The 26,844-nt window shown below is 33.2% G+C and overlaps 1 protein-coding gene across 5 annotated transcripts; it reads left to right on the top strand.

Moving 5' to 3' along the window:
* The first annotated feature begins 926 nt into the window (after positions 1-926).
* On the top strand, positions 927-26,805 carry LOC18611776 (sugar transport protein 8-like). 5 transcript variants are annotated; one of them, XM_088803081.1, is made up of 13 exons: positions 927-1,381; positions 1,734-1,805; positions 1,895-1,999; positions 2,446-2,520; positions 5,810-5,884; positions 6,063-6,152; positions 7,816-7,887; positions 8,065-8,127; positions 11,423-11,506; positions 14,442-14,520; positions 25,152-25,471; positions 25,577-26,203; positions 26,290-26,805. In XM_088803081.1, exons 1-13 carry the CDS (start codon positions 1,379-1,381, stop codon positions 26,704-26,706), a joined length of 2,082 nt encoding a protein of 693 aa, XP_088659207.1. In that variant the 5' UTR covers positions 927-1,378; the 3' UTR covers positions 26,707-26,805. The 5 variants fall into 5 exon arrangements, with proteins under 5 accessions (XP_088659207.1, XP_088659205.1, XP_088659208.1 ...); XM_088803079.1 differs by having other exon boundaries at positions 927-1,660; XM_018114436.2 differs by having other exon boundaries at positions 929-1,660; positions 6,066-6,152.
* Positions 26,806-26,844: the final 39 nt, after the last annotated feature.

Raw genomic sequence — 26,844 nt, 5'->3', positions numbered from 1 at the left:
AATAATATTTTTTAAAATTACATTTTTCAAAATTTACTACAAAATACAATAAAATTAATAATTTTTTAAGAACTAAATACTCAATTAAAGGTTAAAATCATTGAGTTCTTGTCAATTTAGAGCCGAATGTTTTAATTGTAACAATCAATGGTCAAATATTTTCGATTCTTTACAATTAAGGGCTAAGGTGAGAGATGTTAGGACATGTAGAAAACGTGCATAATATGGATGTTGACTTGAAAGGGTAAGATATAGAAAGATAATTTTGTCAGAAAATTTTTTTGTCAAGTTAAAACGATTCAAATTATGACATGATGTGTAACAACTTTTTTTTCATGATATATAATAACTAAATTTTTTAACATGGTATGCAACAATTAAATGACGTATAACAATTATATTTTTTAACATGACATGTAATAACTAAATTTTTAACATAACATGTAATAATTATATTTTTCAACATGCTATGTAACAATTAAATTTTTAATATAATATATAACTATTACATTTTTTAAGATAGTGTGTAATTATTTAATTTTTAATATGATGTATAATAATTATATTTTCAATGTAATTTTTTATCGCATGTGATACACACTCTATTCACATGTCAATTTAACTTTTAATTGTAAAAAATCGAAAGTGTTTAACTTTTAATTATTACAATTAAAAATATTTGATCCTTAGTACTCAAATATTTAACCCCAATTTGAACATTTAATATTTTTTTTAGTGCCTGAAAGTATATAGAAATAAAGAAAATTAGATGAAAGTGTATAATTATATAATTATGTAGAATCTTCGTTGCAATGTATATTAAATTAACATATAAATAACCAAATCATTAATTTTTAAATTGAAATATTAACTTTTTATAATTTAGAATTAAAACTTAAACCATTTTATTTTAAATTCATTTTAATTTCTTTTTATTTTCTTTTCTTTCCTATCGTTGGCCGGCCACATCATAAGGGAGCTCCGATATGCACTCCCTGTGGCTAGGCCGGATATGGCCGTGGAGTCCGAGATCGGCCGCCGGAATCTGGCGAGGGAGGGCAAGATCAGGCCCTTCCCACTCCCGGATTTGACCATGGAGCGCCGGATTTGACCGAGGAGCGCCAGATCCGGCGCTTCCAGTGGCCAGATGAGACGGGAGGTGCAGGATCCGGCGCTTCCGCGGTTCGATTTGGCCGGGGAACACCAGACGGCACTTCCGGCGGCCAATTCCGACCTTGAAAATACCGATACTGCCCGACGCCGCAGCCCGCCGTCACCACCGCCTTATGCTGTCCACTGCGGTGGAGAAAATTAAGTAATAGAAGGAGAGAGACAGATGGCTAGAGAAAAGAAATTAAGAGAAATAAAATTATAACTTATGGTAATTTTTAAAATGATGGAGGATATTTTTGTCTCATAATATTTTCAGCTTCAGGATAGCCATTGCCGGGAAATGAACCAAGCATTCTGTTGCAGCAAAATACTATAAAAACTATTTCTTGTCACCTTAGAAGTAATTCTATATTTGTCTTAGAAAAAGCAGGAAAAACACCTACTGCATATAGCAAAAAAAAAAAAAAAAAAAATCAGCTATACAAATGGAAGGAGTGCTGCTAATCCATTTTGATCTACTCTTCTTTCATCATCCACGATGCTTCAGGTTTATTAGAATGTTTAATTTGTTTTGGAGGCCTTCGCTTTAATTTAAGTGTAATCCTTCTTTGTTTTTGTAGGGAGGAGGAACAGATAGAAAGGATTCCAGTCAAGATGCAGTTTGTACTTGCGGCACCTGCCCTCCACCTCGAGTAAGATGACATTTTAGATTTTTTTTTTGTTTTAATTCAAACATAAAATCTGTATTGTTTTTTCACTAAAACTTGCTTTGAACTTGTAGGTTCTCAATTATGGACGCTTTGTCAAGTTACAAAAGAAGTATGAGAAGAAAATACGGAAGAGAGAAGAACCAACTGCAGTTTGCACATGCGGCACATGTCATTTGGTAAGATACTAATGAATAATTTTGTGGATGATATTTTCCATTTCCCTTTATTTTCTTTTTAGATTTTTAGATTAGTCTGAGAGTTTCTATAAGTTTGGTTTATTTTCTTGCAGTCCAAGATTTGGATATATACCTTCTCACTAATGTGGTCTAGTTGCACCGATATTGATCATAGACATTCTAATTTAAGAATTATCCTACAAATTCCTGTAACAACAATCCCTTCAAGGTTTGTGTTCATTCAGCAGTAGAGGTTGAGGTTGCTAGTAGAAGCTATGCCACTTTTAGTATAATGCCAAGGTGACAATGATCCCTGGGGGGTTATATTCATGATCAACTAAGGAATCTGTGTTTATATGCATCATGATTGTGTCTGGTTTAGTATGAGGACAAATATGCTGTTTCTAACGTGGAAGGTTGATTATTAACGCTTTTATTGCATGCAGGAGACAAGATCCAACCTAGATGTTAAGAATGATACTGGACACGGTTCAACTTCAGTTTCTGCCTCTACTTCACAGGTTAGTCACTATCTAGTTGACTCAGTTTTGCCACTATCTAGTTTGTTACTTGTGGAGAAAACTAGTTTTGAAGATCATGAAATAGATGATGGCAAAGTATTTGAGTTAGGGTCTGCTATAGGATAGGTGTTTTGCCAATAAATTCTTGCTTATCTTTTCTAAGATGCATTTTTGAAAATTTATTAACTTTAATGTCTTACAAGAAGGAGACAAATCTATTGCTCCAAGGGTCATCAAGACTAAATTGACAATGGGACCGCTTCTAGTTTTGTCAGTGCCTGTGGTTCTGCAGTAGGTGTTTTTCAATTTGTTAATTTTGAAGCAACAGACCTATAAAGATCATATATAAAAAATGTGGAAAATTCTGCATTAAATATGCTTTATTTTTTATTTTCTGTTTGGTTGAGTTGAGGGTTTTCAAATTACTGCTTTCTGTTGATTTGGTGAGGAATGATTAGGGATGGTGCAACCTATGAGAAATGTGATGATCCTTTGTTTGCTGTGTTCTTCTCACTTTTCCAAGCTAGACTTGTTTCTATAGTTGCTTTGATTGAGAAGAACCAACCTCTGTACAAGCCAGACCTAGGATTCCCAGTAACGGCCTTCATTATTCCTAGCAAATTTGGTGGGAAGGGATGGAAAAATGCTTCACATCAATCTTTTGCTCCAAAGAAATGTTCAAGTTCCTAAATTATTGTGTTTTTCACAATCCAAAAGCTCAGCATTGATGGTTCTTCCACTTCAACACTTTAAAAGTTGAGGTCAAGGTTTTTCCAACCAGGGTAGAAGGTTGCAGATGTTGAAGAAGAAGCTTTATTGCTTTCTTAGAAGTCCTGTAAGCAATTTGGGATTTTAATTGTAAATTCTGGCCACTTTTTATAACTGGGGCAGGTTTTAAATCTCCAGTTCATATCCTAAATATTAAAGTTTGTTGAGTTTAGATTAGTCCGGTAGTTTCTAGATGTTAGGTTTTATCTTCTTGCAGTCAAAGTTGGTTATTTACTTGTTTTCTAATGTTATCAGGTAATCTTTACCTGCAGTCCAAACCTTTTATTTGGGTTCTATTCTGGTTCCGACATGTGAATCTCTAATCTTTTTAAAATGGTAGCAATGTGATCTTTCTATTAATTTGGTTCATTAAATCTAACTGAATTTACAAATTTCAAAAAAAAAAAAAAACCAACTGAATTTACATGTTATTGCTGCATGTCAACTTCCATGCGGCACTGTTCAAATGTCAAGACCTATACGGAACTTTAACTTGTGGATACTGATATAAAAAAATATTAGAGATAAAAAGAAGTGAAAAAATGAAGGAAAAATTTCTTTGATTTTCTTTTTCAAAGCAAATAAGCCCACTTTTGTTTTTCCTTTATTTTTCTCTCTACATTTTTTTATCTTTTCTTCTCTTTCTCTCTTTCTTGACCCTCTCCTCCCACCTCTTTGGTCTCAAAACCCACTGCTGTTGAGGCAGGGGTCTCCTTGAGCCTAGCAAAGCAACAAAGGACGAGAACTGACCCTTACAAGGGCCAGAACTGGTCCTAGTTGGTGTAATAGGGCCAACATGGGCTACATAGCAGGGGCAGATCCAGCCTTGGCAAGCCAGATTGGCACCAGGCAAGGCTGGATGTGGCCTCATGCCACATGACCTATAAAATACTAAAAGTGCCAGATGGTTGCTGATTTGTCTTGCTTTCAAAATCTCCTTGAATTTCTCAAGTGCTTCTTAAATTTCACAGGTTGGTGAGAGCAACAGCTAAAAGGTAATCAAAAAAGCTTCTTACTAATCATATCTTGAATGAATTGATAGCACAACTCAACTTGCTTTGATCTTACGTAAAACATTAGAGTTATTATCATTGTCATATGACCATGAAGGATTGAAGTAGGTTCCAAAACCTTTAGAGCATCATTAAGAGTTCACCTTGACCATATTGTCAAGGTAACATTCTTATTTCCTTTTCCAAAGCCATTGGTATGGGTGATGCTAACAGAGCTGAACTTTTTGATATCAAAGAAGCTCTTCTCATCTTCGTAGCCTCTAGGTGGGTCGATCATCACCTTGTCTTAGAAAGTGACTCCATTACGGCTATCAGGTGGGTTGAGCATCCTGATACTGCACCATGGAAACATAGGAAACATATTCTTCACATCATGAACCTGACTGGTAAGCTTAAAGAATGGCATATTCAACATATCCCTAGATTGGTGAATAATGTTGCGGATTCTCTTGCCAAGGCAGGGGTTGAAAGACAGATTGATACGCTGATGATCAATCACATTGATGAAATTTCTTAACGGGTGACTTCTGTTTTTGGTCCTGCTTCCGTTTCTTTTTCTCTTGGGCTGTTTGAGGTGTGTCACCTTTTGATCTGTTTTCATTTTCTTGGTATTCTGGTGAGATTTGTTGTGATCCTGTTTTGAGTTGGGTGGATGTTTGCGCTTGCTTTTTGATTTCTCCTGCTGAGTCATTTTTGCTGAATTCATCTCGTTTGATGTGGAGTTGTGGTTGTCTTTGAGTCTTCTCTGGCCCTTTTGACTGGCGTGGTTGGTGCTCTGATTTGTGCTGATTTGCTTCTTGATGATGGAAAGGGTGGGTTTTGTGTATGGTCTCAGGGGAGGGAGTGTGTGTTTTGTTTTTTGCTCTTCTTTGTTACTTTTCCAGACAGGTGGGAATCCAGTTTATGGCTGGTTCATGTATTTTTTATTTTCCTGAGCTTTCTGCGAATTGCTCTTTGCTGTCACAAGTCTTCGTCTTTCCTTGACTAAGGACTTTTTGCAGCATGTTTGTTTATTTTGGTTGATGAATATACACTTCTTGCCTTTACAAAAAAAAAAAAAAAAAATTGTCTCACTTCTATGTTTTTAACTTCATCTGATGTCAACGCAACACACTCTTTCTTCCTTGTCTTCAGGAGATTAGATTTGAGCCTAAGCAAAATAATGTATCATGGTCTGATCTTCCAACCATCTACTTTTACTTTAAGTGAATGTGGTCTTCTTTCACCCATATTAATCATAAACATTTAAATTTAAGCTTTATCCTACAATTCCTCGTAATGATAATCCCTTCAAGGTTTGTGCTCACTCAGCAGTTGAGGTTGCAAGTAGCAGCTAGGTTACTTTTAGTACAATGCCTAAGTGACAACAATTCTGAGGGGTTATATTCATGATCAATTAAGGAATCTGTGTTGAAGATATGCATCATGATTGTGTCAGTTTTAAAATGAGGATAAATATGCTGTTTCGTATGTAGAAGGTTGAGTGTTAATGCTTTTATCGCAAGCAGGAGACAAGATGCAACCTAGATGTTAAGAATGACGTTGCACAAGGTTCAACTTCTGTTTCTGCCTCTACTTCTCAGGTTAGCCATCATCTTGTTTGCTACTTGTGGAGAAAAATAGTTTTCTAGATCATGATATGGTTGATGGAAACATCTTTGAATTAGGGTCTGTTGTCGGATGCGTGTTTTGCCAAAAAGGTTCTTGCTCCTCTTTTCTAAAAAGCATATCTGAAACTTATTAACTTTTATACTTTTTAAGCAGGAGACAAGTCGATTGCTGCAAGGTTCATCAGAGATTGAAATTGACAATGGCACCGCTTCTACTTCTGCCAGTGTCTCTGGTTCTACGGTAAGTGCTTTTCAATTTGTTAATTTTGAAGAAACAGACCTACAAAGATCTTATATAAAATAACGTGGATAATTCTGCATTAATTATGCTTTATATTTATTTTTTGATTGGTTCAGTTGAGGGTTTTCAAATTGAAAATGCTAATTATTGCTTTCTGTTGATTTGGTGCGAATGATTAGGAATGGTACAACCTATGAGAAAGGTTGAAGACATGGAAGAAGAAGCTTCATTGCTTTCTTATTTATAAGTTTTCTTATAGCAATTTGGGATTTTAATTCTAAATTCTGGTATACCGGGGCAGATTTTAAATCTTCAGTTCATGTGCATAAATATGGAAGTTTGTTGAGTTTAGATTAGTCTGGGAGTTTCTAAATGTTAGGTTTTATCTTCTTGCTGTGAAAGTTGGTTATTTACTTGTTTACTGGTTAGTTATTGGGTAATTTTTACCCGCAGCAAACCTTTTATTTGGTATCTATTCTGGTTCCAAACCTTTAAATTGTTCCCTGTGAATTACTTACCTTTTTAAAATGGTAGCAATGTGATCCTTGTATTTGTTTGGTTCATTAAAACTAATGGAATTTACATGTCAGCTTCCTTGTGTAACTGTTCTAATGTCAAGACCCACGTGGAATTTTAAGTTGTGGATGTTGATTTTAAAATGTTAGAGATCAAAAAGTGAAAAAAATGGGGGGAAGAAATTCTCTGTTTTTCATTTTCAAAGCAAATAAGCCCAATATTGTTTCCTTTTTCTTTTTTCTCTCTCTTTACATTTTTTGCTTTTTTTTTTCTCTTTCCTCCAACCTTGTTGGTGGCAAAATCCAGAGCCATTGAGCCAGGGGCCACCATCAAGCCTAGCCCAAACCAGCAAGGATGAGAACTGACCCTTTCCATGCAGTTACCTGCATGCCGCAAGGGCCAGAACTGGTCCTACTTCTCAACTCTCTGTTTTCAATCTGTTAATTTCAAAATCTTGAATTTCTCAAGCTTCTGAAAATACAGAACTTTTGTGAGAGCAACAACTTGAAGATAGTTATTTTTGATGAAATAAGTGAGGCCACTTCCTATCAATCACATCTCTAATGAGATGATGGTACAGATAAATTTGCTTTGATTTTGCATAAAGCAATAGGGGTAGTACTCATGGACTATGGTCATATTGTCTTGAAGGATTGCAGTAGGTGCTAAAGCCATTTGATGCAGATTGTTAAGAACTCCCCTGAACTATATAGTTTCATTTGCTACCATGTATTTAATTTCATCTGATGGTAATTTAATAGACTCTTGCTCGTTTGAACTCTATGAGATCAGGTTTGAGCCTAAGCAAAGAATATATTAGTGTGGTTTTCCAATCATCTGCTTTTGTTTCAGTGATTATGGTCTACTTTCTTCAATATTGATCATGAACAAACATCTATTTAGTATTATCCTACACTTTTCCTATTGACAAGGTCTGTGTTCCTTCAGCAGTAGAGGTCGCTAATATAGGTTCTGCTACTTTTAGGACAATGCCAAGGAACAACGATGCCTTAAGAGCTATTATTTTTTTATCAACTGCAGAAACTGTCCTGAGTATATGCTTTAAGATCATCTGTGGTTTAATATATGTATGAGTATGCTGTTTCAATTGTGGAAGGTTAGGCATCAATGCTTTCATTGCATGCAGGAAACAAAATTCAACCAAGATGTTAAGGACGTTGGGCAGGGTTCTACTTCAGTTTCTGCTACTCATCCTCAGGTTGGCTGCTTTCTTGTTTGCTGTTTTAAAGAAAAGTAGGCTTAAACATGAAACAAAAGTTGGCAAATTCTTTGGGTAGGGTCAGCTTGTCTGGTTTATGTTTTGCCCAAAAATTGTTGCTTATGTTTTCTAGAATGCATCTTTGAAAATGTAGTAAGTTTTATATTTGCCAAGCAGGAGACAAACTGGTTGCTTCTAGGGACAACAGAGATTGAAATTGACAATAGCACTGGTTCTCTGGTACGTAGTTTTTAATTAGTTAATTTCTAAGAAATATACCTGTCAAGATCTTAAGTAAAAGAGTGTAGACAGTTCTGGATTAATGATGCTTGATCTTCTTTTCTTTTTGTTTTCTTGTTGAGGGTTTTCAAATTTGAAAATGTTAATTACTGCTTTCTCTTGGTTTGGTGAGTGGTGGTTATGATGTAGAAAAGGTAATCTCAAACAAAACACTCAGGAAATGATATGAAAATCTCAATAAAATTCTCCAAAATCTTAAACATCAGAAGCCAACCTCTCTCACAAAACCCTATTTGTACGAACTTCATAATCCAAAATTTAAGCCTATATAAACAAAATAAAGCCCACCTAAATAAATAAAGCAAAATCAAATAAAAAAATTCCAAACAAGCCCATATAAGAAAACCCCTATTTTCTAATTTTGCACCTACTAAATATTCTTTCAAAATTTGGAAGAAGGTCCTCTGTCAGATTAGGGATGGCACAACCTCTGAGAAAGATTGGTGATATTTTCTTTGCTTTTTTCATTTCAGTTTGTCCACCTGTACCTTTTTTTAATAGAGTTGCTCTGGTTTAGAAGAATCAACCTCAGTTCAAGTCAAACCTAGGTTCCACAGTAGGGCCATCATTCGTAACCAATTTATTGTCAAGGAAAGAAAGAAAAGTTGCTTCATATCAATCTTGTGCTCAAGAGAGATGGTCAAGTTTCAATAACTTTTGAGTTTTTCACAATCAATATAGCAATTTAAAAACTTGATTGGTTCTTTTACTTCAACACTTTAAAGCTCAAGGTCAAGGTTTTCTTGTCTGGGTGAGAACCTTGCAGCCATGGGAGAAGAGCTTTATTTTTTTGTATTTATAAATTCAATACTAGCAATTTAATTTAATTGTAAATTCTGGACTTGAGTAGGGATGGATTAAAATTTTTCATATCATTTGTCCAAATATTGAAGGTTTGTTGAGTAAAGATCAGTTAGAAGTTTTTAGACGTTATTTTTGTCTTCTTGCAGTCAATGCTGGTTTTTTACTTGTTTACTAGTTAGTTTACTGCTAGGAATTGTTATTCTAGTAGGTTTATGAGTCATCCAAGGGTCATTATAAAATACCTTTTCAATCTTTGGGATTCAGTATGTTTTTTTTTTGGTTATTTACTTGTTTACTAGTTTGCTTACTGTTAGTAATCATGATTCTAGTAGGTTTATGAGTTCTCTAAGGATCATTACAAAATACCTTTTCAATCTTTGGGTTTCAGCGTTTTTTGTCAATGCAAAACCTCTTCCTTGAAACTAGTTTCTTCTCTTTCAAACCTAAATTATATCTCCATTACAGTACAGTTCAATGCTCATTCTTGCTTCACATTTTCATAACTGAATTTTTAAAAATTCAGGCTACACTTAATCTAATTAGTCATGATTTGACAATTAGCTCTTTGAATTCTCTGGCACAATCATCTAAACAAGAATATTCTTGTTTAAAAGATATAACTTGTCAAGTGGATTTACTGTAACTTGTTCTGAATCAGCTTACTCCTTTTAGTGCTACCTATCACTTATTTACTTGTAGAAGATCTTAGTGATAGATGACTGTTTTAAAATTGAAAGATAATCATTTAAAGCTGAATGTCAATCTGAAACAGAATAGAAATCCAAGGAACAAAAAACCTAATAGCAGAAATGAACCTTAAATAGGACCTTTAGACTCTAATTTTGCAATTTCCTGCAAATCTGGGAATTAATAGAATATCCCCGAACAATAAACTGAAGAAACCAAAAACTGATACCTCCAACCTTATTCCCTAAGAAAGATAAAAATCTGACAATGATATCTATTCTAGCGCAAGCAGCATCCTATAAAAGTCACATCAAACAAAGTCTGTATATTCAAATTTTCTTTACTTTGATTTCTTAATTGCTTTGTTTTCTGTCCAGCACTAAATTTGCAAATAAAAAAAGAAATGCCTGTGGTGAATAGTTAGTGTTTAAAATCCAATCAAGTAGCATTTTGGAAGTTACCAGTTATATGTATATGCAATTAATATATATTAGATATGACTCTTTCTTTGAAGGGTAATTTGGGTTGAAAAAGTATCTTTTTCTTTCTACAACCAAAATTACATTTACCTCCACTTTCTTTGGCTTTATATCAAAGCATATTCATGGCTTTATATCAAAACATATTCATATGAATGCTTATGACCTTTAGACTCTAATTTTGCAATTTCCAGCAAATCTGGGTATTAATAGAATACCCCCGAAAGTTAAACTGAAGAAAAGCAAAAACTGATTAATACCTCCAACCTTATTCCTTAAGAAAAAAATTTGACAATGATATCTATTCTAGCGCAAACCGCATCCTATATAAGTCACATCAGATCAAGTCTGTCATTTTTAGGTTTTCTTTATTTTGATTTCTTAATTGCTTTGTTTTCTGTCCATCACTAAATTTGCAAATATATAAAGAAATGCCTGTGGTGAATAGTTAGTGTTTAAAATCCAATCAAGTAGCATTTTGGAAGTCACCATTTATATGTACATGCAATTAATATATATTAGATATGACTCTTTCTTTGAAGGATAATTTGGGTTGAAAAAATATCATTTTCTTTCTACAACCAAAATTACATTTACCTCCACTTTTGTTGGCTTTATATCAAAACATATTCATGGCTTTATTTCAAAACATATTCATATAAATGCTTATGCAAAGACTCCAGTGTGCATGTGAGCAACATGCTTAGAGATTAACAAACAGCCAAAACTAGCTTGACTGAACTCACAGAATTGAAACCTAAGGATTAAATAAACCTAATAAAATTTTAAGAGCTTTAAAAAATGACTTTTAGACTCCAATTTTGCAATATCCGGTAATTCTGAGAGTTAACAGAATACCCTTGAACTTTAACCTGAAGAAAATAAAATATAAAATATAAAATACAATGTTCTGAAATAAAATATAGCCTCCAAAATAATATCTCATGAAACACAAAGAAAAGACAATGATATCAATTCTAGGTCAAATAGGATCCTAGATAAGTCTTGCTCCAATTAAAGACTCTGATTATATGTTTTCTTTGACTTTCTTAATTGTATTGTTGTCTTTATAAGCAAGGCTGATCTTCTCTCTCTTTCTCCCTTTGGAATTTCCACAATGCCCCTACAAAATATAAGCAAAAGCATGTTTTGTTTAAAAGTTGTATAAATGTAATTGTATCTTTCCTTTGATGATCTCTGAATATTTGCTTAGTCATTCACCAATATATCTGAAATGTAGTAACTTTTTTTCTATGTATTAAAAGCAGGAGACAAATTCGTCATTGGCACATCACTCTCTAATTGATGTTTTGGAGGGCCCTGCAACCATTGGTGCTTTTCGTTCTCGGGTTAGTCACTTTCTATTTCTTCCGAAAACATTATGGATCTCTCTTTAGCAATTGTGCATGTTCTTTAAATACATTGGAAGCTATTGAAAAATAGCCTTTTGTATCTGTAGCTTGATGTAAGGCAGCTATGTGATCGGGGTTCCATGGTAAGCTTGAATTCTTAAGAAATGGATAAAAAATTGAAGACGACAAAGAAGAAAACCGTAAGCTTAACACCTAGGATTGCTCATAACTCATGCATAAGCTTGGATCTCAAAACAAGTAATTGGGTACTCTCAATAACTGAAAAGTTTATCATGCCTAAATCTAACCAAAAGCCTTCTTTTGTGTCACGTGATTGAATAATTCACAACTGCAACAGTAATAAAATTTTTCTCATGATAATTCTATAGCTCAATAGAAACATTACATTGATAGGTATAAACTCTTAGCATTATCGTCGAATAAGTTCTTGTACTTCAAGATGGACAAGGACATTAATAAATGCTTAGGCTCTAGTTAGGAAACTAACAAACTCAACCTAAAAGAGTATTAAACAATAAGCCCATTTCAGCGAACCAGAAAATTTACAAAGAACTGCTCATGCTTAAAACTCAAGAACATGTAAAAGAACCTAAGAACTTAGCAACTAAGCTTAAGTTTAATCTGTAAAAGCAACTAATAAAGCCTTCTCAAGCTCCCATTATGCTTCTCATAATCAGGAAAATCAAGGACATGAGTATTCAGGTTAATTTTCTTGAGAATCTTGTAGTGACCTGCAGTCCTTGAATGAAGTTTCTTATATGCACCTTTAAAATTCATTTTAAGTGTGGTCCTCACCATAACCATGCCTTGTTCCTTGAGTACAGCAAGGTTTTTTCTTAAATCAGCATGTATTTCTAGCTCTTATTGCTCAAAGCTATCACTTTCCAGTTTTCATCATGTCTATCATGAATGTGCTTCGCAAAAAATCTGCTTCCCCCTCAGGACAAAATATGAGTAAAGGAACCAAATCATTATGGACAAAATATGAGTATGGCCTTCAGTGCGGAGTGTGGTGGAGTCGCTAACTTGTGATGCTACATGAGCAAATTTAGAGGGGACCTGATACTACTGCTGTTGTTGTTTTTGCCCCTGTGAAGGAGATTGATAATGGTAATTTTGTTGTCCTTGCAGGGGTTTAGAGCATTGATTCCTGAGGTGACCTTTTTCACCATTAATATAATGTACTCTTGGACCTCCACGACCACTCGATCCTTTTCCATTACAACCTCCTCTAAAATTGCCTCTTCCCCACTTGATCCTCCTCTATATACATTGCCAAACCCACTAGTACCCTATGAGACTATGGCAGATCGATCAGACACATCACTAGTAGTAAGAACACTTTCCTTGGTAGCACTCAGGATGGTTGTAATCACATCAAACAATGAAGAAACATCCTTGTCAGCCAAGAGCTGAGAACAAATCACGTCGTACTCTGAATCTAAACCAGATAGCCAACCAAAGACAAATAGTCTTTCACACTATACTTTCATCTTAGCCACATATGGCAGTGTAAAATCTTCATTAGCATGCTTATAATTATAGTAATAATCCATAATTGTCTGTCTATTCTGACTTGGACGACTAACCTCCCGTGATAAACCATATAAACTCTTCATATTCTTTGTACTTGAAAAATTCTCATGCAATAACTCCCATAACTCTTTAACTATTGTAGTATGTTGCATTGAAAGAATCATCTTTCTATCAATACATGTAACAATATGAGAAAACAATCTTCCATCATCTATCATCCATACCTTGGCAACATCTTTATTTGGACGAGGTTTAGTAAGATTTGCTTCTTTCCCAAGTCCTCTTACAACAACCTTCACTAGAAACTTTCATTCTACAAAATTAGAACCATCTCCAGCTGGCATAACATCAACTATTTTGTGATGTGAGGACACAACCTCCACACTCTTACTACTTTCTGACACCATCTCACTGACCCTTAAACACCACTATTGAAACAATCAAGTAACACAATGCAATAGTTAATGGCAATGGATTATAGATGATACTAACAACCTAACAAAAACAAATCAACTAATTGGAACCAATGAACTGCATATTCAGCTAACAGGGTCTACCAATCTTAGTAGAACCCGATCCACATAGTTACAAAGATCCGAAAAGTACCTACTCCTTTTTTTTAAGGGTTTTGGATAGGTAGGCTCTAATACCATTTAAACTTCTCCTTTCATATATTAGACAAAGTTAATTTCCACACTGTGGCTATTTTATTCATAATAGTTTAGAGAATATGAAAAAACTACAACAACCCTAAACCTACATAGCCCTAAACCTACATAAGCCATAACAATATATATTAGTCTTTAACAACCATAACTATATATATCAGTCTTTAACACCTTACAACAGTCTTATGCTACCCAGCTAATAAGCACATATAAATGATGGGAAGTCCCTCTTAAGCAACTCCTGATTTCTATAACTAAAGAACTTCTTAATAATGTGCATGTGCCAAAATAGGCTTGCGTATTAGAACCTTCATTAAAGTGCCTAAACAGCTTTAGAGGCAGCTGCCAGTATGCTCTATCATAATTCCTTTCTCACACTTAAATAAAAGTCTTGTGGGGCTGTTGATACTTTGGACTAGCCATTGTTGGTGTTTTGCTCCTTATAAGTTAATTTGTTTATGTTTAACCATTTATTTAATTTTTTTTTTACATTGACTATATTACTCTAACCACAAAAAGAATTTATTACTCTTTGTTATTTTCCTGCGTGTCTTGTGTATTTAGGTTAAATACACCATATATACACAACCATGTACAAATACTGCAGATGTCTTTGACTACTAGTCTATTTCCCCTCCACCAAAACAACTTTCCGCTATAAGATCAAAATTCAGGGTTGTTGAATTTGAAACTTTTCTCTTGACCAGGTAACTGGAGCTATGGTTATCTGTTGGGCAGTTGTGATTTTGAGTGGATTCATCCTTGGTTATGATATTGGAGTTTCAGGTACTCCTTGAAGCTTTATTTATGACATTTTGAATTTTCAATTCTTATTTTAATTATTAGATACCCTTTATACTCATCTTTATCCATATATCTTATGCTTTCTATTTATATAACTCTAGAACAGCTAGACTGAAGTGAATTAATTTGCACGGGAAAGAAGCAAGAATTATTTGGGTTAAGGGTGGTTGATGAATAGTGGTAAGAGGTATGAAAGAACATGAATGGTATAATGACACAAATGAAGTGCTCTAGCTTCATATGTTCCCTTATCTAAAGGAAATGGGTTTATAAGACTTTCTGAAATTGAAGACTATCCAAATTGAGAAAAGTGTTAGAAATTTTATCATGATTCATGAAGAATAGAACAATTTTGTGTAAAAGGCATGTATGGAGCTACATAAACACAATTCATCAATATGCACAATGATTCGAATTTGTTGATGGATGAAATAAGAGCTATATAACTGAAAGGGTAAAACTTTTATATCACAAATGTAGGGTTTCAAGAAACTGATGTATGACAAATTTAGAGTCTGCTAGGGTTTGATAATTAGGAAATAGAGCTTGATCTGATTAAAATTGATCTTAAAAGAAGGCTGGAGCTGAAAGGAAAGGGTTGCTAGGAATCCAGGTAGCAGGAAGAGTCCTAGAAGCTCCTACAGCAAGCTAAACTCAACAAAAAGTTGCCCCTAGGGAACATGAATTGAAAATTAGACTTCTGACCTCATAAAGTAATTCATAAATTGCATGTACTAAAAATATAAAAATGAATGTGATAAATTTTCTTTTTCTTTGGCTGCAGTAGAAGCTCTTTCTATCAGCATTAAAACCTAGTCATATATGAATCTTCCATCAAATCCTTACTATTCCATCCGGATATTGGTAGTGCCAAGTAATTTCCATTGGTATTCATCAAAAGTAGAATGATTACTAATTCATCTTGTTATTCCCTCTTTGATCAGTTTCTTAGCTATGTCATGTTTGACCAAATTCGTGATTTGTCTCACAGTGATCCTTTTAGATATTTGATTTTGGTTAATACTGTTACTCTAAAGAATTATGTTACAACATAATATTATACAGAGAACAACCAAAACAAGTGAAGTGCTATTTCACGCAAAATAACTAGAACAAGTGAACTACAACATAATATTATACAGAGAAAAACCAAAACAAGTGAAGTGCTACTTCATGCAGAATAAAACCTAGTCATATATGAATCTTCCATCAAATCGTTACTATTCCATCCAGATATTGGTGGTGCCAAGTAATTTCCATTGGTATTCATCAAACGTAGAATGATTACTGATTCATCTTGTTATTCACCCTTTGATCAGTTTCTTAGCTATGTCATGTTTGACCAAATTCGTGATTTGTCTCACAGTGATCCTTGTAGATATTTGATTTTGGTTAATACTGTTACTCTAAAAAATTATGTTACAACATAATATTATACAGAAAACAACCAAAACAAGTGAAGTGCTACTTCACGTAGAATAACTAGAACAAGTGAAGCGCCACTTCGCTCAAAACAACTAGAACGAGTGAAGTACTACTTAAAGCAGAACAACTAGAATAAGTAAAACACTACTCCATGGAACAATTAATACAAGTAGAACAGCTGCTTCGAATATAATAACCACTTCACTTGGGTGATAGTGAAAGCGACTCGGAATAAGTGGCAGGATTCATGGGTTACTTTCATCTTGGGATATTCCAGAGAGTTTGGCTTGGTGGCTCAAATATGGAGGTAGTTAAGAGGTCTTCCTCTTAACCCTTTCCTTAAGTACAAGTGTTTCACCCTCTTATCTTGTTTTCGTATACCTATTCATGTACAGCTTATTCTCTTGTACCTATTCTCGTACAGCTTCTTTTCTATTACCTTTTACTTGAGAACAAGTATTATTACATCCAATTACAGTAACGGTTACTCACATTAATGTTCTTCATAATAATGTCATTCATTAGGCGTATTAAAGCCTATTCTTGAGTAACCGCCACTTTTAGCACTATATATAGAGCTTCACAAGTCATTTAGAGGGGCTTCTTTTCCCCTCAGAGCTAACACATTCTCAGCTTGAGAGCTTCTCTCTCTAATTCTTTTCTACTCTTTAGTTCTTTTCTTACTTTATTCTACCTGCCACTACACTCAGTACTTCAGGAACTGCTCCAATCTTCCTCTCCGCCGCCTCCGGCGCATCTTTTTACTTGTTAATGTAATGGGTACTTAAGTTTCCTTGTAGCAAAACCATCTATATTTTCGCTGGCTAGAGCATGTATGACAGATCTGGGGGAATCTACTTACTTTGGGTTTATGGTAGGCTAGGAATAGAAAAATAGGGATTTTAAGTTTCAAAACTATTGTATAAATCAGGTTCAGGGCTTATTTTAGATGATACTTGGTCTCGTGAAAAGGCTGGAATGCAAGAAGAGGTTGTTGGAAAATTTTTGGCAGCAGCAGAATTAGATGAAAACGATTTTCTAGCCATTGTTCTTGTGCAGTAAATAGTAAGCTGAGACATCATATAAAGAGAGAAAGATGGAGGGAAAACTGAATGACAATAAGGGTCAAGCTAAAATATTTTCCGGAATTCAGAGCTTATGCTTATTTGGAGACAGAAAATTTATTTCAAATGTCAAGCATTTTACAGGTCAACCAGAAAAACATCTATTGACCACTTAAAATGTCTTACGCTCTTAAGAGGCGTAAGATATTTTCCGGAAAATAGAAAAAATGCTCTTATACTAAACCTAGTAGTATTGGTTTGATGAATATTAATATTTAACTTTAAAAAAATATTTTTAATGAAATCATTCAATGCAATTAATATTTTTATTTATAAATTGAATATATCTTACTAAGAATTATAACAAAAAATATTTCAATGATGGTCATTTGATGAATACACATTTATAATTATAGGTTTTAAATGTTTTACACAATTGATAAATATTGATATTATGGTAAAAAAATGATGAGATGAATTTTTTTTCGAAAATTAGAGTTTACTTTCATTACCATATGTGGTTAAATGTTTTGAAAAATATCATTATTAATTTTCTCCATTTTCATTTTCATTCTTAATTTTAATGTGAAAACCAAATGAAATCATTATTTGGTAATCAATTTCGTGCCTGTTACATGAGTAACTTGGGTTTGATCCTTGCAACGGCGGATTGTATTTTTCCCCTTCCTCCAATTAAAAAAAAAACTCTTATTTATGATAGGTCAAAATATCATTGACAATCAACTCCTATTTAGTAATGGTCAAAATACTCGGGACAAGGGTCTCCAAAATAATAAACTTATCATCATATCTAAACCCATACTTCTAATAATTTTTTACTTTTTTTTCTCTATTTCTTTCTTATTTTTTTCTTAAAATGACTTTTTGGAGCCTTCTTACACCCTAAAAACCCCTAGCTAGAGGAGAGAGAAAAAAAAGAGGTAGAGAGAGAAGGGAAGGAAATAATGAGAAAAAGATCTTTTTATAGTTAGTGTTTTTAAGAGTGTACAAAGGTTACAAAACAACGTAATTTTTAAAAAAAAAATAAGAAAGAAAAAGAGTAACAAAACATGAAAGTAATAAATTATTAGTAACAATGGGTTTAAGCATAATGGTAAGCGTCTTAGTGTATTTGTTAGTGGTTTTTGGTTCGAATTTTAGTGAAAGCACATCATATTTTGGAGAAGAAGAGAGTGATGTGGCAATATCCTAACATGCTATGTGGCAGTCTCTTGGCATGCCAAATGGTAGCCTCCTAACATGCCACCTCACTTTGACATGATGTGGCAGTGCCATGTTAGTAACCTAAGCCTTAATGTTGATGTGGTAGCGCCACATCTACCCATGCTATCATGTTAACATTGACATTTTATTTAACGGCTAAATTGGATGCCAGTAGGGAGAGAATTAAATTGGAGAGCAATTTCCAAAATTGAGGGACTAAATTAAATAAAATGTATGAGTATAGGGATCTCTCGAGTGGTTTGATCATTTATCATTTTAACACTCAACTCCACTAGTGTTGGTGAAAAATATTTTCCATAGGATGATCCAAACAATAGAAAATGTTTTCCACCGTATCCAAATATCATAAAACATTAAATTTTTCTATAAAATATTTTACACAGAAATTTTCCCACACCAAGTTATTTTCTTATTACCAAATGGATCTTAAAAAATTCTACAAGAACTTGCAATAAATCAGATCCCCTACGAGTAGGAATATGAAGAGACATAAAAAGGTTAATACTTTCTTGTTGGAACTAGTATTCTATATACAATCTGATTGAACTCTCAATTAGATTGGAGACCTTTATCTCTTGATTGATGGTTGCCTCCATATTTTTCTCTCTAAAGCTAGCATTGGGTAGTTATTAGAAAGGTCCCTCTACCTCATTTGTAGCACTCCCTCTGTCTTATATATACTAGAAATGAACTTGTGCGTTGCAAATGGATACAAAAATACATGTTGTAATAGTTGTGTTTATCATATTTTTAAAAAAAAACTTTTTATAGGTATCACGACAAATCAAAGATAATTAAACATTGGATATCAAGTAGATGTCACAACAAATCAAAGATATCAAGCATAATGATTTGAATTGTATCACAATAGATGATGATATCAAGCATTATGCTTGGAAATGTAACACTACAAATCAATGATATAATTAAGTAGTATTAAGGATATCATTTATTATGCTTGAAATCGTAGTATCTCAAATCAAGGATATCAAACATTAGGCTTGGAAGCGTATTATTACAGATCAAGGATATCAAGCATAATGATTTGAACTATATCACTATAGATCAAGGATATCAAGCATTATGCTTGGTACCACAATACCTTATATCAAGGATATCATCTATTATGCTTGGAACCGTAATACCTCAGATCAAGGATTTCAAGCATTAGTTTTGGAAGCGTAGCACTACAAATCAAAGATATCAAGCATAATGATTTGAACTATATCACTATAGATTAAAGATATCAAGTATTATGCTTGGTACCATAATACCCTATATCAAGGATATAATTTATTATGCTTGAAATTGTAGCACCCTAGATCAAGGATATTTAGTGAATATCAAGCAGATATCATGACATAGTAAGGATATCATTTATTATACTTGATACCATAGGACCCCAGATCAAGGATATTGAGCATTATGCTTGGAATCATTACACTATAAATCAAGGATAATTAAGCAGTGGATATCAAGTAGATCTCACGACATATCAAGGATATCAAGAATTATAATGGGAATTGTAGTACCTTAAATCAAGAATATCAAGCATTATCCTTTGAAATGTAGCACTACAAATCAAGGATATAATTAAGTAATATTAAGGATATATTCTATTATGCTTGGAACCATAGTATCCTAAATCAAGGATATCATCTATGATGCTTGGAACCATAGTACCCTAGATCAAGGATATTAAATATTAGGCTTGATAGAAGAAGAGAATGACCCCTAAAAGAAAAATCTACCAAGTGATGTTTTTCCATGTCCATTGATGAGTGAAGTATATTAAATTGAATTTCGTGTTAGACTTTGATACGGCCACGTTTCAACCAATTAAAAAACTAGGCAAACTGGACTTTGATAGTCCGATTTGTTAAACATTATAAACTTCACTGTGGAGCTTCCTTTATTAATCTTAAAGATAAAAATATGAAATTTTGAAAGAATAAGAATCATGAGCTTTTAACAAAAAGAACGGAATCTAGTTTCAACATTGTCTAGATAAAGATAAATATTTAATTTGGAACCCAAAAATAATTTAATTTCAACAATATTTGTGGGAGAAACAAAATACTTTTTGTTTCATCTTCCCATTTGAACCCCTACAGCATCCCTTCTGTTCACATCCAAGTGGCCTTTCAAATCTTTTCACATTCAAGTGGCCTTTCAAATCTCTACCAACTATCAAATCTGTTTTACTATTCATGCAAGTATCCTTCCTCGCTAAGTTCCTAACTGCTCTTGCTAGGTTAGTTCTTTGCAAATAGCTATCTTTTTTTTTTCTTTTGAGTTGCAGATAGCTATCTGTCTCAATATTATCTTCATCATTTTGTCTCCCTCTTGGCTCTTGCTGTGACTCTTCCGCGTCAGCACTTCCTTTCCTATGAAGTTTTTCAACATCAGTATTCAATGCCATGTCATCATCTTCTTCCTTGCCTTTTGATATGTAGTAGGGGCTATACAATGGTTCTATATTGGCATTATTAAGTCAAAGCAATTTTATTTAGAAAATATCATGATAGCCTCTCTAAACCTCAAAGCATATTCAATATGATTTTGAAAAATAAAATAACTTCCTCTTACCTAAACCCTAAACCCTAATTCAGGTAAAGTCTATTGGGTTATGTAGATTTCAAATTCAATATTTTGAAAATCTCTAGAATTGTCTACAATGTGTTATAAATGTGAAATTTCTCGATTGAATATATTTATCCAGATTATTAACAATTTTAACATTATATTTTGTTGAGTTGAATTCGATCGAAATTAATTTTAAATCATTCTAACAAATGATCATTTCATGAAATAAACAATATTATAAAGAGAAAATAAAAAATAAGGAGGATGATATTTTCATTCTCCGAATTCAACATGTCATTCATATTTGGATTTCTGGATTTAAAATAAATTATATGATAAAACTTTGGTTGAAATTGTTAACTTTAGTGATATCAATGAAGTTGAAATGTAAAATTTTTAATAAAAGCTATTAAGGTATTGAATTAAGATCAAGGAACCAAATCAATATTATAATCTTGTAATCTTTCTCTTTAATTCCCTCATTATTTGATAATATTTGAATTATTTCGAATAATTTCCAGTTTTACAACTCTTTTTTTTTTTTTTGGGAATGTTACCTTTGAATTATGGTATTATTAATAATCATTACCAATGGTGATGGTGTAATTTTGATTTCTTTTAAGTAGAAAAAGTTAAGGAGATGAAGTGTATGTCAATGGAAAGAGACACTCTTTTAATTAAAGTTTTTTTTATTTTATTACGATTTTACAATTAAATTTTTTTTGTTTCTTCCACTTTTTTGATCTCATGTAGCAATATAAAACTAATATAACTAATAAGGAAAAGCAGTTTCTTTCCTTCTTTTTCTGTATCTAATATAGAAAATAATTATTCTATTTTTATAATTAACTCTATCCATTTGTACAAAAACAAAAAGAATGAAAAGACAAAGAGAAAGGCTTTCACCAAAATTATAATAATAAATCATAAATAAAAAAGGGAGAGGCATGATTAGAAATACATGAGACCTTTGAGTTCAGTCCCTTCAAATCCCCGTTGGTTAAGGTAGCTCAACATGATTCTTGTCCTTTTAGACCATTTCAATTATAAGTCCATTTTCACCTATCATGAACTCTCACTCACCGGATCCCCACCCCTTTACGATGATGTGGCCAAAACGGAAAACCCTGGGGCTTCGTTTTATATAGAGTAATAGATTGCCATTTTGGTCAAATTTTTTCAACTTTTGCTCCATTTTATTTTCAAATGATCATTTATTAAAATTTTAAAAATATCACATTGAAAACTTTGAATAAAGTAGTTTTCAAATGTTAATTATAAAGATTTAATTTGATAAATTATTTAAAATAATTTAGATCACGGTTGAAAAAATGACTGAAAAAAGTCAAAAAAGGATAATATGAGCTTATTTGGCCTAGTTTTTTTTTTTTTTTAACTTAATAGCTATTATTAAACTCTTATGAAACATAATAACTTTTAAAATTAAGCTAAAACTGTTTGGTAAGCTGTTTGACAAAATAAATTATATAAGTTATAATTTTGGTTAAAATTACCATAAAGCAAAACAAAATAAATTATAAAATATATTCATGCATCTTTAGTCACCTAATAAATCAAAATATAACAAGTTTGTTTCAAGTTTATATACGATTTTAGAAGTTAAAATCAAAAAAATCTATCAAGAAACAAAACAAGTCTCAAACTTGTATAGTAATATTAGATTTTTGTTGATCTAGCAAACAATAGGATCATGATGCTTCAATTTCTCAAGAAAGAAAAGAGAAAACAATGTATATGACATTAAAATCCTTTTTGGTGTAGCTTTGAATTTTGGTCTTTTTTTCTTTTAATCCTTTTAAAAACAAAAAAAAAAATCTAGATTTTACTATTCTGTTGTTGAGTCTTCTATTTTTTTTTTTCTAATAGTCTTTATAGAGAAAGGTGGAGGAGAAGGCAATCGCGATTTGTATTGGAGAATAGTGATTTGTAGAAGGAAAGAGAGGAGAGAGAGATTGATTGAGAGAAGGATATTTCTTGAAAAACTGATGTGTTTTTAAAAAAAGAGAAAAGGAAGCACCTTTCTAAAGCTTTTCTTTAAGCTATATTTTTTAAAATTTTGCTCGTTAAGAAAAGTGGTTTTTTTAAGAGTTTTTCAAAAATCTTATTTGGTCTGATTTTTACTCTTAAAAGGTAGATAAGTTGAAAAAACGTCAAGCCAAATCGACACTATATATAGAGAGGAGGGAATAGTTTTTATACTTATTGCGCCTACGTCACCTTTCGACCATTCAATATCCTTCTTGACAGCTTCATGATCTTGAGAAAAGCCTTGAAACTTTTTGACAGTTTCAAACTTTGATAAAAGTTCAGTTGGTTACCACAACTCTGTAGAATAAAACAGAGATGGATGATTAGGGAGATGAAAAAGGTTGTGGGATCTTCAGCTTTGATACCAACTGATGTAGGACAGAATAGGGAAGTCTGTCTACTAGGTTTATATATGTTGTTCTTGTTCTGCGAACTGTAACCCAAGGTACTATATCAACAAAGGGTGGGAAATTCAATCACTTAGATCACAAACTCTTCAAGAAATCTCTATAACTCAAATGTTTTAACCCTCGCAAGACTAGCAATACATCAGGCCAAGAAAAAAAGACTAGCAATAAAAAGAGATATGAGCAGACAAACACTAATTTGCCGTACTTGAGTTAAGTTTCCTAAAACCATTAGGCTTGGGAATAAAATTCAACGAAACCCAAAATAAAACCCAATGGACCTTTGACTATGGCCCATTCCTACAAAACAGAAAATTTCCAAAATCCCCCTTGACTACAACTTAATCAAACTGAGATATGATAATATTAATGAACTTCAATCTACCGGGGACACTTCCCTTGGGATGTATGGGCATCTTTGTTGATTCATAATTAGCTTTTGGCTTTTTAAGAACATGAAGTTTATCTAACCATGCCATTGATGTGCTATCAGGAGAGCTCTAATGTATAGAGTTTGTGACCCAAAAAAACATATTTGTAGTCTCATCTGAAAGCTCTCAATTTGTTAATGATAATAGTAAGGCTTGTGTTATTCTTGAAAGAATTTCTTGTTGATTGTTGGGAAATTGATCTTAAAGTTTTGAAAAATGATCAATGAATATGAAGAAATTCAAATTGAAATTAGGGTCCTTATAGCTGCATCTGGATTTGCTATTATTATGGATAAGCTAGGTAGCAAGATAATTAAAGGACATGCTAAAAGTCGCTATGTTTCTATCAATTTTGTGTCAGTTACTTATACTGATTTGGTTATCATTGCACCAAAATTTTGCCCCTTAATTTGGGATTGACTTTAAATTTGGCAACTAAGCAGAGACATGTAAGATTGCCTTTGTTTATTAAAGCTACGTTTATTTAATATGACAAAATTGATACAATATCAGTAGACCTTTTCTTTGCTCATCTCTGCTTCCCAAGTACTTGATTCATCGACTTTCTTGAATTTTGATAAAAATAATGGGTTCTGCACTTGATTACTAAAAATGGTTATCGGTTAAACCTACTGAACTAATTAAAAGATTGGCATTGTGATTACTTAACATATGCTTCTTAATGTTTCCCATGGATGACAAATGAATATGTTGTAAGCTTTCTTATCTTTTGGTGCATGTTTATGGTTGCTCATGGTCTTGCATTTCTGCACATGCATATGTGTGTCATTGCCCAAGTATAGGTATTCAATTTCATGCGTGCATGTTGTTTTTGTGTCATCTATTTCTGCATGCATGTCAAAGTCTTTGTTTCTATCTACAAATAAAAGGGAAGTTTGCTATTGCCAATCTATTGCTGTAACTCCATGCTTGCTACTGTTTGCACGTTAGTGCCAGATGTGCTTTGATCTGCTAGAACCTCTTAAGAAGAACCTTAGATTGCATGTTAGATTTATTATCACATACATGATGTTTTATCTACTTTTTCTACTTAATGGCATGGAGAATGATTTGATTATGCAAAGTTTAGAATTGTGAAGGGATGGTTTTAAGGTTAGAATTTGGAGGGTTATAAACGCGTTGTAACATTTTTGATCTTTGCTGAATTTAGTTTGCAGCAAACTGGACCATTGTTGTAAGCATGCATTGCTATGTGTAGCTCATTTCAGCACTAGTATAGCTAGTTTTTCATTTAATTATTGGTTGCTAAAACTGTTCCGTTTAATGTCTTATATGGTTAGTGCTCTATGCTTTAGTATCCTGTTCATTGTTCAAATCTTATAGGCACACCTGTTCTTACATGTGAATCTGAATTTATTCAATGCATAAATTTAAATTTGATGCAGGTTTGATAACAGTAGAAAAGAGCTTTTCATGGAATAATATACATGGCCTTTCATTCGAGAAGATCCATTTTGAAGAAAACAATTTCTGCAAGTATAATGATCAGAGAGTTCGCCTTTTAATATCATCATCATACCTCATCGCATTGATATGTGGGCTGATCTCTATGGCATTGAACTCCAAATGGGGAAGGAGGCCTCTCTTGCAAATAGGATCATTCTCCTTACTTGTTGGAGTCATACTTAATGCTGCATCAAATAATATTTTCATGCTAATTGGAGGAAGAGTTGTACTTGGCCTTGGCTTTGGCTTCTGTAGTCAGGTAAAGTGCATGACAATTTCATTGTAAAAATTTTAGTTTCTATCTTCATATACAAGATTTTGCTTAGGTGCGTGTAACTGATGAATTATTCACTTTATTTTGTAGGTCATTCCTCTATACATCCTAGAGTTTCCTGACTCAGTAAGTCAAGATAGTATGTTTATTTTTCATTCCTTCGCTAATTGTTTAGGGACATTAGTAGCCAACATCTTAGGACTAGTATTTATGAGCCATCTTGAAAATGGGTGGGCTGTTTTGATAGGATGCTTGAGTGTTCCAGCTTTATTTTTGTTCATCTTTTCGTTTTCCATTGATGAGACCCCTGTTAGTTTAGTTTTACATGGTAATTTGAGAAAAGGAAAAGAAGTACTTAGGAAAATTCGGGGTATAGGAGATGTTGATAGTGAATTTAATAAAATCTTGGTAGATTTTGGTCCAGCAAAAAGTTTAAAGAGTCAGTACCAATACATGGTAAAGCGGTCCTCTCGTCCAACTTTAACAATTGCGCTGTTACATCTAATATTCCAACAACTAGGGGGGCCAACAGTGATTCTATTTTTTGGACCAGTTTTTTTTGTGTCTGTTGGCTTTAGTGGTGTTTTGTCCAAGATTTCAGCTCAAATTGTGTTGGCGGCAAGTGCTGTTGGCACCTTACTTTCTCCCTATCTGATTTCAAGATTTGGAAGGAGAAATATGCTTCTTGGAGGTTGCACTCTCATGTTCATGACTGAGGTACTTTACTTTGGCTCAATTTGGCTGTTATCTAGAATAAATGTATACAATAAGAATTGACAGTTATGTTATTATATTGATTGCAGCTATTGATTGGAGTTATGTTGCACTCCTTGGAGCCTTTTGGTTTTCTCAAAAAGAAGGCAGCAGTAGGACTTATTGTCTTGGCAATCATTTGTAGTATAAGTTTTGCCTCGACATCAGGTCCATTGGATTGGTCGAGTACTACTTTCCCTCCCGAATCTCAAGTTATGGGTAGCTTCTTATCAACAGGATTTAGCATGATGTTAAGTTTTGTAATCTCACAAGGATATTTGTCTGCGATATGTTGGTTCCATTTTTGGATTTTTATAGTCATTGCCATTTTTATTTCACTGTTCTGGATAGTAATATACTCTTTAATTCCAGAAACAACCAATATTCCAGCTGATGAGTTAGTGCATAAGGTGTGGAATAAGCATTGGTTTTGGAAGAGGTTTACGGTTGAGCATGTCGTGGAATAGACTAGTAGTTATTTTTCAATTTAAATATTTGTTATTGTAATTCTTAGATGTAGCTGGATGTTTGGAAATTAAATGGAATCAAGACTTTCTCAGTTTGCTCTCGCCTACTTCTTTTCTTCCTTCTTTCTCTTTCCTCTC

Source organism: Theobroma cacao, chromosome 1 (assembly GCF_053813885.1).
Source record: "Theobroma cacao isolate CCN51 chromosome 1, ASM5381388v1, whole genome shotgun sequence".
Taxonomy (NCBI): Eukaryota; Viridiplantae; Streptophyta; class Magnoliopsida; order Malvales; family Malvaceae; genus Theobroma; species Theobroma cacao.
This window is presented reverse-complemented; position numbering and strand designations above follow the sequence as displayed.

Excerpts from the sequence above, each read along its gene's own strand:
- LOC18611776 (XM_088803079.1), top strand. Across the intron at positions 7,888-8,064 it reads TTTCTGCTACTCATCCTCAG|GAGACAAACTGGTTGCTTCT; the intron begins GTTGGCTGCTTT and ends TTTGCCAAGCAG. Across the intron at positions 14,521-25,151 it reads TTATGATATTGGAGTTTCAG|GTTTGATAACAGTAGAAAAG; the intron begins GTACTCCTTGAA and ends AATTTGATGCAG.